At 41.6% G+C, this 13,115-nt stretch overlaps 1 protein-coding gene across 1 annotated transcript; it reads left to right on the top strand.

Annotated features, from left to right (window-relative positions):
* Positions 1-4,783: 4,783 nt before the first annotated feature.
* Positions 4,784-11,484, top strand: psma4 (proteasome 20S subunit alpha 4). The gene is made up of 9 exons (XM_075470400.1): positions 4,784-4,860; positions 5,275-5,303; positions 5,845-5,887; positions 6,052-6,214; positions 6,422-6,499; positions 6,607-6,695; positions 7,852-7,982; positions 8,488-8,611; positions 11,202-11,484. Exons 2-9 carry the CDS (start codon positions 5,301-5,303, stop codon positions 11,354-11,356), a joined length of 786 nt encoding a protein of 261 aa, XP_075326515.1. The 5' UTR covers positions 4,784-4,860; positions 5,275-5,300; the 3' UTR covers positions 11,357-11,484.
* The last annotated feature ends 1,631 nt before the right edge of the window (positions 11,485-13,115 follow it).

Genomic DNA, 13,115 nt, shown 5'->3' with positions numbered 1-13,115 from the left:
TTGTGTCACAGTTTCCTTGCGTGTGATGAGCGGTGAGCGTGGAAACACCAAATCACCACTGAAACTCAAAGTTTTGAGGAAAAGGACGTGGAGCACACGGATTGATCAGTTCCGTCCAACAGAAACTGTTTAACTTCATCATACCGCTCAAAGACAGATGGTAGTATTCTGAGCAGTGCTGTATAATTGAACTGAAGTTTTATTATTTTTCCTGTTACATAGTGAAACAATTGCTCTACATTTGGAGCCGATTTACAAAGTAGTTTTATTATACATCTTAATATTTGTAGTAGAACAATTGATAGTAAATTAATATGCATTTCATCAGCATAAATTCCATGACTTTTCAATGTTTCCCCTTAAATTGCTCCAGTGTTGCTTTAGCAGTGAGGTCATTCCCATGCTAAAAGTTGAACCCAGGTGTCAGTGCTCTGGAAGACCTGTGTTTTTTTCAATAATCTATTAGGATTCAGCACCATCCTTTCTCGTTTAACAAATTCCTGCAGGCCTTGTCGATGGAAAACATTACACAGCATGATCCTGCCTCCACCATGCTTCACTGTGGGGGTTGTGATGTCAGGAATATGAGGGATGTTTGGATTGTGCCAAATGGATTTTAGTCTCATCTGATAAAAATACTTTCTTAATATCTTCTTTCACTTTTTTTTTCTCTTCCGTTTTTTCTTTTTTTATGTGGCCACTGCTTTGTGGCGTTTGTATCGGGCTCACCTTTGGTCCATTTGCTGTCATATTCTTTCCCTCTCTAAATGACGCTCTGAGGGATTTCCATACTTGTTCGTCTTTTTTACTACTCAACTCTGATCTCCGCTATTCCAGATCTGTGTAACTGACTCGTTTGGAGATCTCCTTGGTCTTCACTGTGCTGCTTGCTTGGTGGTGTTGCAGGGCCTTTCACAGCTGGTGTGTATATACTGAGCACATGAGACACTTAGGCTCCATTGCTACACGCAAGTGGACTTAAATGAAGGAAGTAACTTCTGGAGGTGAGTGTAAGAGTGGCTTCTTTCTAAAAACTGTCACACAAGCCTGCAACCTGGATCCCTTTCAGGATTAAAAACTATTATTCTCTAAAAGATGCCTTCTGCCAGTCCAGAAAGCTAATCTCCTCAGTCTGATTAGTCGCTTGACATCCTGGCTTCATATGTTTCACCTGGGTGCTGAGCAAGCCCTCAACCTCATTGATTTTTTTTATGGAGGCCCATAAAAGTCTGGTGTTATCAGGCCTCCAGCTAAATAATGATTACAACATCACAAGCCCGTTTAATGATACCAGACAATTATAGGCCAGAGGAGACCAAGGAGCCCACGTTCATCACTCAGCAATGAGCCCGCGTGTCAAAGTTGTGCTGTTGTTTGCTTCAAGAAATCAGTCCTGAAAATCCAAAGCAGGCTCAGGTCAAATGTGAGAAAGTACACTTTGTCTTCCGGGACAACAAAGAGGATTTGTTGGAGTGGACTGTGGGAACAGCAAAACAAATCATAACGCTGTGCTCGTCTCCTGTCTGAATAAACACTGCAGCATTATGAGTTGTTTATTGAGGGGGTGCAGCTGTAGCTCTCTGATTCTCTACAGCAGTCACTGGACAACACCGCTGTTGTTTTTTATCTCAAGGAAACCTGCAAGACTTTAGCGAGCCTGGTATGTGTAAAGCTCCGGGAAAATGTCAAATAAAATGAAATACCAAAAAAAAAAAAAAGTTTTTAGTGATACAGTCTTATACACCTTTTCAACTGAAATCTAAATCAATGCCTCATGATCTGGTGAAGTAAATGTAGTTTACTTTTAACAAAGAAACACTGATCTCAAGGTCTATTTAGTCACTTGCTCTATTGATCTGAGCTTGGGATCCGATCACAAGGAGTTTGTGTAGTTTGGGCTGTTTCAAAAAGGTAATAAGAGAGATATATTTACTTTTTTTAAATTTGCAGCCATGGCTAAGTGGGAATTGTAAAAAGAATTAAGCATTTGGACTTAGATAATTACAGAGGTGGCTGGTTGTGTGTCATTGTTTGTCAAAATCTCTGTGACTAGTTTGACCTTCAGTGAAATTTAGTTTTAAAGAGACTCCTTCCATAAACCAGTTGTTCTGAATTCACACATTTGGATTTCGACTGCAGTAGAAAATAAAAAAAAGAGTTTAAGGGATTGAAAGGCGGCACACACACACTGCGATCTGTCATCAGTGACATTAAATCATCGCTCTTCTTCACGTTCAAGCAAATTATTCACTGTTTTTTTTTTTTTCAAACAAATCTCAGAGAACATTTACTCTCACACTGGATGATGCAAACTGTAAATGGAAAGTGTATGATAAGATTTTCACATTAAGGGCAAGGTGGCCCCCTGGTGGTAAAAAAGGTTTATTGCACAGAGCAGTAAAAGCTTGGCTGTTTGAGTTAAGCCCAAAAGTATTTACATCCAAGCCACATTTAATTGTATTTTGACAGTTTGACAGAGACAGTCCCAGCTGCCATCAGGCAAGAGGTGGACAGGTCACCAGTCCATCGCAGGACATCCTTCATGTTTGGGATAAATCATCATTTTTACTCTGGTGGCATAAACCAAACACATGAGCAACAGTAAAAGCAGGAACGTGTTCACAACAACCAGTGAACATCAGTAGAAGCACAGAGATACGACTATCGCATTTTTGGGAGTGAAGAACCGGATAATCCCGGAGAAAATGTGGAAGCTCTCCAGAGACATTGTAGCTCCAGAAATCACTCCCTCTGTCTCAGCAACCCACAGACTTTTAGTCGACTCCCCCAAGATTGTCCCCCAAAACACATCTCCCTTAAAGCCTGGTCTGTGCTGGATGTTTTTCATCGGACTGGGTCAGGAATCAGCGGCTCACACAATGACATATCATGAGTGTCCATCACAGCCACTCGTGTGGGACCCCGTATTCATCCTCCCAGTGTTAGCAGCTGCTGTATTTTGTGCTGTGGGGCTTTTGCAGCGGGGGGGGGGTTGTGTTGTTCCTTTTGATGCATGCTCTGAGTCAGTCTCTTCATCAAATTCCTGATCATCATCAGAATTAGTTTCTACATAATCCTCATATAATTATCCTTCCATTCACAACCTGTCTCATTGTCTGCTGAGAGCAGCTCCAAGGCACTCTGAGCAGTGCACCCTTTGCTCATATTGCTGGTGGAGGATTGTAAATGACTGAAAGTCTTTTTCGTCTCAAATATCAAATGAGAGACCTGAACATTTTTATCTAATTTTACCAATTCTTCAGGCGAAAATCATTTATTCTTGTGCCATTTTTCATTTTGTAATAATATAAGATGGGTCAAATTTGACCTGAACAAGGCTTAAACAATCCATCCAAGGCCTACAAGAGAAGGTTGTGTGTGTGCGATCTCATTTTCACTGTGGACATCTTTAGCAGAAAAATGGGATAACTCAGTTTGGCAACTCTCTGTTTTTGGTAAAAAATGTGAATAATTTTACAAGCTACATGTATGTCTTTCTTTCTTTGTTTTTGTTTTTCTTTAATAGCTGCTGCTGTTTTTAAAATGTTAAATTCACCGTTGTGCTGCTGCCACGCCAACACTGACTGGAGTTTTTCAGAATGTCAGGTTTATTGCATTATTTCAGGTGTATGAATTGTGAAAATGACTTTCATCCAGACAAAAAGGATAAAATGGGTCCTTTCTGTGTGGAGTTTGCATGTTCCCCCTGTGTATGCGTGGGTTCTCTCCGGGTGCTCTGGCTTCCTTGTGCACTGTTCAAAAACATGCATATCAGGTTAATTGGTGTCTCTAAATTGTCCCTTGGAGTGAGTGTGCATGGTTGTGTGGCCCTGGGATGGACAGAGTGTACCCTGCCTCTGGCCCAATGACATGATAGGTTCCAGCCCCCCGTGACCCTAAAATTGGAATAAGCAGGAATAGAAAATTGATAGATCACATTTACATTTAGTCATTAAGCAGGCGTTTTTATCCAAAGCAGCATCCAAATGAGGAAACTGCTGTGTAGTAAGACACCCTGGTCTGTGCATTTAGTGCTAAATCGACTTAACTCTACAAAAGAAGAGATATAGAGGTGCAAATAAGTCTAGGTAAGCTGTTTCAGGGTGTTAAAGGTGTTGGATAAAGGAGGCGTTCTGAAGAGAATAGCCATGTTAAACATTCCTTTAAAACAGTAAAAAATATATATATATTCATATGAAAACTGTAGTTAAAGTTACATTACAGAATTGACAAGTGAATTTAATAGCATTGCATCTTTTGTGTCAGCCTTACAAAACAGGTGCACTGTTTTGGAAAATCTTTATGAAGGATGTAGCTGTTGCTGTATCTATTTATTCATTTATTTATTTGTGTATGTGTTTATTTATTTTACGCAAATTTTCTTTCCGTTAAATTAATGCTATTTTTTTAATCCTTGAGTAATTTGACAGATCAGAAGGCCTACTTGACTCTACAGGTTTTTCCATAAAAAGTATATATTTTCTGAGCATCTGACCACTAAATATTGATGGAGAAAATGTCCCGTGCTTTTATTATTGTGAATATTTTATTATTATTATTTATTTAGACAGGGCGAGGTAAACAAATAAGATACACACTCTGTGTTGTGGGTTAATAAAAACATTCCCCTTTTGTCACAATTCTATGCAACTTTAAACAAATTTAAACATATGCGAATTTGAATTTATTAGTATATGTCTTATAACTTTCATGGATAAATAAGAAGGCCCTGTAAATTAAGAAAGGCCGAATTTCCCGTTGTCGACAAACGCAGCAAAAATATTGTTAAATCGGCGCACATAAAAGTTGTCAAAACGCGTGACGCCATCAGCACGCGCCTCACAGAAAGCTCTCCCATTGGTAAGAACTTAAACATTTCTAGATTTATTTTAATTTTATTGTTTTATTGAATTCTTGGGAGTGTGTTATATCTTGGCCAGTTTATAACAGAGTTCCAAAAGCACGCGCTTTTAGCTAAACTATCACGCGCAGCTGCTGGGAACATTTTGTTGACTCATCTCCATTTCTACAGAAGAGGTAGCTAACAGCCAGTAGCAGCTGATCTAAAGCTAAAAATTAATCTCTTTAAAAAAAAAAATCGTATGGTTCAAGTAGTTGTTTTATACCACTGTGTGTTTGGTGCTGGTTAGCGAGCAAGACAGTTTTGACTCTTTCGCTTTCAGTGTGACAGCTGCAGTTAGCTGGTGAGCTCCAGAAAACCTCACTGTCTTCATAGAAACAGTCAAATAAACTTTAATTTTTTTTCTTCCACAGCCCCAGGGTTTGACTACAGTCTAAAAATGGTGAGTAAGCTCGACTTGTTTTTTTCTCTTGTACTTTCCAGCATCCCTACAGCCCATCAACAGGCTGACAGTTGGTTCAGTTCAGGCTGAAACGTCCCTGAGCAGCTTTCTGTAGTCTCATGACAGCATTTGGCCTTTTGCTTGAAAACAGTCTTTCCGCTGCGTACATTTGGATGGCTCAAAAGAAATTGATATAGAGTTGTGGGGGGAAATGAATCCTCCACAGCAGCGTCAGTGATTCTACTGAGCAGCAGCACTCAACCCCTCTTTGTTATTTTGATGAAGATTGTAAGAAGTGCTAACATGCTATAACGCAGTGGTGTTATTTTGCACGACAGTTTCCGGAAAACATCCCTTTAGTCACACAGATAAGATTTTAATCACCCGTTGGTAAGCTTTTCAGCACTCTACTGCCACTAAGAAGTATCTAGAGCTGATGGAGATCGATGCTAACAACACTTGGGGATTTTCAAAGCGAGAAATCATCACAAGTCTATTCTATACAAGAGGATTTATTTTTTGTCCCTTCTTCTCCTGACAGTCTCGACGGTATGATTCACGGACGACCATCTTCTCCCCTGAAGGTAAAAACTGCTCAGCATGGTGTTTTTTTTCTTCTTCAGAATAAAAAAACCAAACCTGACTAACTCACACATTCACACCTAAGGCATCTTTGTTGTGAATGTTTTTTTTTTCTCGCGTTGTCCGTGCGTCCTCATCCTCACAGCTGTTTGTGCCGCTTTTGCAGGACGTCTGTACCAGGTGGAGTACGCCATGGAAGCCATCGGTCATGCCGGCACCTGCCTGGGAATTTTAGCCAATGATGGCGTGCTGCTGGCTGCAGAGAGGAGGAACATCCACAAGCTGCTGGACGACGTGTTTTTCTCTGAGAAAATCTACAAGCTGAATGAGTGAGTCCCTCAAACTTTCACTTAAGTGTCATTTCTTTGTTGCCTTTTGTGGAACGCTTTAAATGTAATGCGCTGTTCTTAAACGGGACCTACGTTTCCACAGTGTTCACAGGTTTACTTATGAATAATGTAGAGCAGTCTATATTGCTAAAAGAACTGCAGTACCCTGTGATTGCAATGCTAACACATCTGTCCATTACCACACAGAGACATGGCGTGCAGTGTGGCAGGAATCACGTCAGATGCCAACGTACTGACCAATGAGCTGAGGCTTATAGCTCAGAGGTGAGCCCAAGCACTGAGTCTTATTAGTGAGGATCGCGATCACCTTTGTGGCTCCACCAGGGCCAGAATATGAATATGGATGTGGCAGGCTGTGTTGCTTTTTGCAGGTACCTGCTGCAGTACCAGGAGCCGATCCCCTGCGAACAGCTGGTCACAGCGCTGTGCGACATCAAACAAGCCTACACCCAGTTTGGAGGTAAGGATCACCACCACCCTGCTCTGCGTTTAGACGCGTCTCATATCGGCGGTACTGTGCTGACCTAAGAAGCTTTCAATGCATTTATCTCAACCATTGTTGTCTTCATATATCAGACAACATTGCAGAGAACCAATTCTTAATTGTATCTTCAGGCACTTCGTGAACTAACTTGCCTGGTTCGACTGACATAAAATAGTGTTTTTGCACCAACAAGGTGGTTCTCAAAGAGCTTTTTCCAAATCATTCGGCATATCTCAGCATGATGTTCAGTATGTATGAACATTGGATAAGTGGAGGTCAAAAGAAACTATCTACAGAAGAAATATAAATATATATATATATATATAATCCAGCAAAGACCTGACACAGAACCTGAGAGATGCATCTGGACCTTCAGTTGATCCATCTACTGTTGGCCCAAGCCTCATCAGAAATGGGCTCCATGGAAGGGTGGCTGTCAAGAAGCTGTTCTTAAGGAAGGGAAACGGGGTGAAAAGGCTGAGCTGTGCCAAAGGACACCAGAAGTGGACTGAAAATCAGATGCAACAGGTCTTATGGAATCCTCCCCAGAGCCCAGACCTCAACATTATGGAAGCAGTGTGGGATCATCCTGACGGAGAACGGAACAAAAGGGAGCCCACATCCAAAGAAAAGCTTTGGGATGTCCTTCAAGAAGCCTGGAGAACTATTCCTGAAGACCACTTACAGAAATGACAAGAAAGCTCGTCTAAGAGGGTTGAGACAGTCAAATATTGACTTTTAAGCTTGTTAGAATTGTATAAAATCTGACATTCCCTTATAGACATTTATTTTTGCATGTTTCAATGAATCGCTGCACTTCTTTCCTGTTATCCTGGCAACATATACATACATATACAACACAGGTATGGCTCAAGATTGTTGCACAGTACTCTATAAGTGTAGATCTTCTATCCCAACGAGATCAGCTTTGAGGTCATTTGTGCAGTAAACTAAATGCAAGTTTAATTTGTCAAGTTGCAGGATTTTGTTTCCCCAACAAACCAATTCGTGCAGTTGTTGTTTTTTCCTCATCTGGAAAAGTTGTCTAGCGCATAGATTCTAAACCAACACGGAATCGGGGAGGGTGGGAGTGTTGCGTGTCTCATTTGAGTTTGTGTGTGTGCTCTCACAGGAAAGCGTCCGTTTGGAGTGTCGCTGCTCTACATGGGTTGGGATAAACACCACGGCTTCCAGCTCTACCAGAGCGATCCCAGTGGGAACTACGGAGGCTGGAAGGCCACCTGCATCGGAAACAACAGCGCCGTAAGTCTTGAGCAAAGGGCCCGCGTGGCATTGTGTATGCAATAGGTGGATAAACGTTGCTAAAACATTGGAGATGTGTTCCGGTTTAAGTGTGACAGAGCAGCTATTCCAGACTGTGACACCAGAGGGCGCAGCTACACAGGAGCTCTGAAGACTGGACGCTCACAGAAAAAAAAACAAGCTGTGGCCTCAGTGCTGACTGTTGGAGCAGCTGAATTTAGAACTCTCACTTCATGGTTGATTTTCACAATGTTGCACACAAAGCATTGTGGGTAGCGGAATCTCCTCGGACCAGTGCGTGCACATTTTTGAAGTTTTGACAGTAACATAAGTACACGTTTGTTTTAAATGAGGCCCTGACGGTGTTGGCGTTGAACTACTCACAGTGAGCTTGTCAGTTTTGATGGACAGATGGTGAACCAGCGAGGACGGCTGAGGTTTACGTGTAACTGGAAGTGGCTGAAGCTTTTTTTTGTTTATAATGGCTTTCTCTGCCCACCTCTAGGCCGCCGTGTCGATGCTGAAGCAGGACTTCAAGGAGGGGGAGATGAGCCTGTCCTCTGCCCTCGCCCTCGCCATTAAAGTCCTCAATAAAATGATGGACGTCAGCAAGCTGTCTGCAGAGAAAGGTAGTCGGATTCTAAAATTCCCAGATCTCTGGTGTTTTCAAGCATTTGTTTTCCCACAGTAAACTCAGTATCACACTAACAGCTTTTAAACTGACAGTCCCGCTGGGAGATTTTGTTTTCAAACGCCAAAATGAATTAACATTGCGACTGCACAAGTGGGACAAAGAGACATTAAATAAACACTGAAACATCCAAGGATAAATTCAAGTGACGGAGAAAGACACGAATCCTCTTTGGATTCAAACGGTTTATGTGAACATTGTAATAAGAAAAGTAAAACATGATCTGGTCTTCAGCAGGTCTTTGAAATTAGCTGTCGGACAGTCGGCCTCACATTTGGCTCCAGAATACTTTGGTTTGCAGATAAGGTCAAGACTGATTCAATGACTGCGATGCAAGCCCAGATCATCAGCCCACCACCGCTGTGCTTGACAGTTGGTATGAGGTGTTTGTGCTGATGTGCTGTGTTTGGTTTCCACCAAACGTTGCACTATGAATTATGACCAAAAATCTCCACTTTGGTCTCATCTGTACAAAGGAGATTGTTTCGGAAGTCTTGTGGTTTGTTCAGATGCAGCTTTGCAAACCTAAGCTAGACTCTGAGATGTAGCTCTTGGGTTTGTTGCAGTTTCTCTGAGCATTGCACAGTCTGACCTTGGGGTGAACTTGCTGGGACGTCCACTCCTGGGAAAAGTTTTTCCACCTGTAAATAATCTTCCTCACCGTAGAATGACCGACTCCAAATAGTTTGGAAATGACCTTTCCCAGGTGGATGGGCAGCAACAATTGCTTCTCTGAGCTCATTGCTCCATGGTAACCAAATGCGAGCTAACAGGACATGTGAAACTCGCAGCCATCAGGTGGGCTGGAGCAGAACTCTGAATTAACATCACATTTCCCCCCCGGAGCTTATTCTGTTGCCACAAAGATACCAAACTTTGTTGCTTTGGAGGTGTTTCTGCATAATTTGGAGACAGCTGAGACATCTTGACGTGTCCACTGTGAGCAGTCGGGTCTTCCATTGGGGGCTGTCGTTATTAATTTAACTCTGTAGGGGCTTGTCAGTATGTTTAGATTATTAGGATTGATGGCATAATATGAAAATGATTTGGAACAAACCACTAAGAGGCTCCTGAATCACACATTTCCTAAATTAAATATTGATAACACCAGCAAATGATTCCACTGTTGAGAAATGGCAGCCACAGAAATTTGGGGTTCGCAGTGATATTTATTTTCAGATCAAATATTAAAAAAAAAAAAAAAAAAAAAAAACAAATAAGCAAAAAGGCTTTAAAAAACAAAAAAAAAACAAAAAACAATAAAATGTGCCGATCAGAAATAATAAAAAGCCATAGGTTAAAACCATTCATACAACAAATAAAAGAGGCTAAATGGATAAAATGCAGCAGTCGACGGCCCAAGGAGTCTTTAAGTGGGCTTCAAGGTCCAGTACGCAGTCATATGCCAAGTGGCCGGTCCGGGGAGTTCTCTTGGCTCTTTGTAATCAGCTGATATCCACGTCAGGCGTAACCACGGCCCGCCACTGCACCTCAAAGAATAGAGAGGAGTACTAAGCTTCCAGCAACGATAAAAAGGACAAAATACTTTGAACAATTAAGAGAGGAGGAAGTACTTTCCTTGACCAACTTAACGCAGGCCGTTGTGTTAAGTCCTTGTCCGTGCCACCGTCCTGGGATGAAACCCCTGCTCAGATCCGCGTAGCCGACGGCAGGCTCCAGTTTCACCCATTCGGCACCAGCGACGGTGTGGTCGTTTTCCTTCCACTCCCGTCCCCTTGCCGTTCCTATGGTGCTGCTGTCCTTCCTCTTATCAGCTCCCCGTTGCCGTTGCTGCTGTCCTCCCTTTCTTTCGGGTTCCCCCTTTACCGGTCCTACTGTCCTTCCTGCATGTCATTCCTTTCTTTTCCTCTCTTCTGTGTCCAACCTCTACCACCTTATATCCATTCCATCAGTGAGCGCACCTGGTGTCCATCACTCATTACCGGCGCCCCAAACCAGTGAGACGAGGTGAGGATGTGGTCAGATCAATTGCTTTCGAATCAGTTAATAAAAGTCCAACATTAAAATATCAATGGCATGCAAAATGTCCACCACACATCATGCAACACACAAAACAATCTTCAAGGTCACAGATGCTGCATGCTTTAAAATAACACTCTAAAAAAATACATCCTGTAAATAAAAAGCATTGATCTACCAGTTGACACCTGTTCCTCATAAACAAGACCAGGTGTCATTATCATGGTGTCATTTGTTTGTGCAAATTATGCAGCTTTGCCTATTGTGTACAGACGACGGTGAGGTAAACATCAGGTGACGCATACCTGTTCATCCGGTTTTCACTGCAAGTCAGGTGCTCAGTGTTTACGCACGGCTTGTGGGCAAGTCAGCCGTCTGAGTGCGTGTCCTCAAGCCATCGACATTTACGCTTTCTAAACACTGCCTGCTAGCTGGAGACGCCTTGTCTGCCTGAAGAATGCAGAGCACGTGTAACACAGTTGTCTGTTAAAGAATTTATTAAAACTTATTTGACTTATTTGTTTTTCTGTCCTTGTTTGCTTCATCAGTGGAGATCGCCACTCTGACCCGCGAGAACGGCAAGACCTGCATCAAGGCGCTGAAGCTGAAGGAGGTGGAGGAGCTGATCAAGAAGCACGAGGCCGAAGAGGCCAAAGCCGAGAAAGACAAGAAAGAGAAGGATCAGAAAGAGAAGGACAAGTAATGGTGCCTGGCAACGCTTTTTTTTTTTTTTTTTTTTTTTTTTTTTTGAGAAGTACGATTGTGAGGTTTTGAGTGTGTACGTTTGCATGCGTCGTTTCTTTCAAATAAAACAAAACTGATGAGAACAAATGTCAAGTTATTTATCTACTTAGTTGATTTTTACCTTATAAGGTTGCTGGAATCTTTTGTGATTGTGAACTCGGAATTTCCTTTCTCCAAATGGAAAAAAAAAACAAAGGATACACCCCCCAAAAGTTGGATGTCCTACTTGTAATTCAGCTAACTCAACTTTGGAATTCTACATCGTTTCCCAAAATAAAAACACTCACACAATGTAAACCCAACTTATATGTAAGTACTAATGTAAACTTTTTATTATTATTCTTGAGCTGACAAACCAGTTCATCGTGTGGCTTCTTGCGCTTCTGTCAACAGGTCTCTTGAAAAGCAATTTTTGGCTGAGTCGAAGATGACGTTAATACCTTTATTCGTCCGACAGTGGGGAAATTTTTATGTTGCAGCAGCAGCCGCAGCAATGGATTAAAAAAAGATAGAAACGTAAAATAAAAATACCAAAATAGTAAAGTAATTAAAATAACAGTATAAACAATGTAGGACCTACAGTGCACAGTGAAAATGAGTACACCCCTGTTGAAAAGTAACATTTTGAACAATATTTTAATACACACACAAGTTATTCCCAAAACGTGCATAAAGTAAGTTTAATACAACATCTGTTCAGCTTACAACAGAAAAGAAAGGTCAATAATATAACTTAAATGACATATTTGTCCATTTTTGTGAAATTATGCTGGTGCAAAAGTGAGTACATCCCTATGTTAAACTCCCTGAGAATGGGCCGTGTTGGCCCGAAATGTCATGAAATGAAAAGGCATTAAAAGGGAGGTCATCGTTGTGCGTTTCATCCTTGCCTTACATTGAAATTTTACATTTTGAGTCTGCACCAGGCTAAAAGAGACGTGTGTGAGATTTGACTGAAATCCTATGGAGAGTATCATGATCTGCTTCAGTAGTCACAGTACATGTTGACAAGCATGTTTCTTTTGGTGAAATTCAGCTTCCTACTGTTGATGGCATCCATACAGCCCCAAACCATGTCACTCCCACTACTATGCTTGACTTTAAGCATGGGGCACTTTTCTATGTACAAATCACTTTTTACCACCACACAGGCTTGACACCATCTAAAGCAAATTTGTTTATCATTGTCTCATCAGAGACAAACAAACTAAGGATATGGATTGCTGGAACCATGTCCTGTGATCTGATGACACCAAGATGAACAAATTTGCTTTAGATGGTGTCAAGCCTGTGTGGTGGTAAAAAGTGATTTGTACAAAGAAAAGTGCCCCATGCTTAAAGTCAAGCATAGTAGTGGGAGTGACATGGTTTGGGGCTGTATGGATGCCATCAACAGTAGGAAGCTGAATTTCACCAAAAGAAACATGCTTGTCAACATGTACTGTGACTACTGAAGCAGATCATGATACTCTCCATAGGATTTCAGTCAAATCTCACACACGTCTCTTTTAGCCTGGTGCAGACTCAAAATGTAAAATTTCAATGTAAGGCAAGGATGAAACGCACAACGATGACCTCCCTTTTAATGCCTTTTCATTTCATGACATTTCGGGCCAACACGGCCCATTCTCAGGGAGTTTAACATAGGGGTGTACTCACTTTAGCACCAGCATAATTTCACAAAAATGGACAAATATGTCATTTAAGTTATATTATTG

This window comes from Odontesthes bonariensis, chromosome 7 (genome assembly GCF_027942865.1).
Source record: "Odontesthes bonariensis isolate fOdoBon6 chromosome 7, fOdoBon6.hap1, whole genome shotgun sequence".
Taxonomy (NCBI): domain Eukaryota; kingdom Metazoa; phylum Chordata; class Actinopteri; order Atheriniformes; family Atherinopsidae; genus Odontesthes; species Odontesthes bonariensis.
This window is presented reverse-complemented; position numbering and strand designations above follow the sequence as displayed.

Coding starts and splice junctions, on each gene's coding strand:
- psma4 (XM_075470400.1), top strand. Junction 6,696..7,851: donor AGCCTACACCCAGTTTGGAG/GTAAGGATCACC, acceptor GTGCTCTCACAG/GAAAGCGTCCGTTTGGAGTG. Junction 7,983..8,487: donor GCATCGGAAACAACAGCGCC/GTAAGTCTTGAG, acceptor GCCCACCTCTAG/GCCGCCGTGTCGATGCTGAA.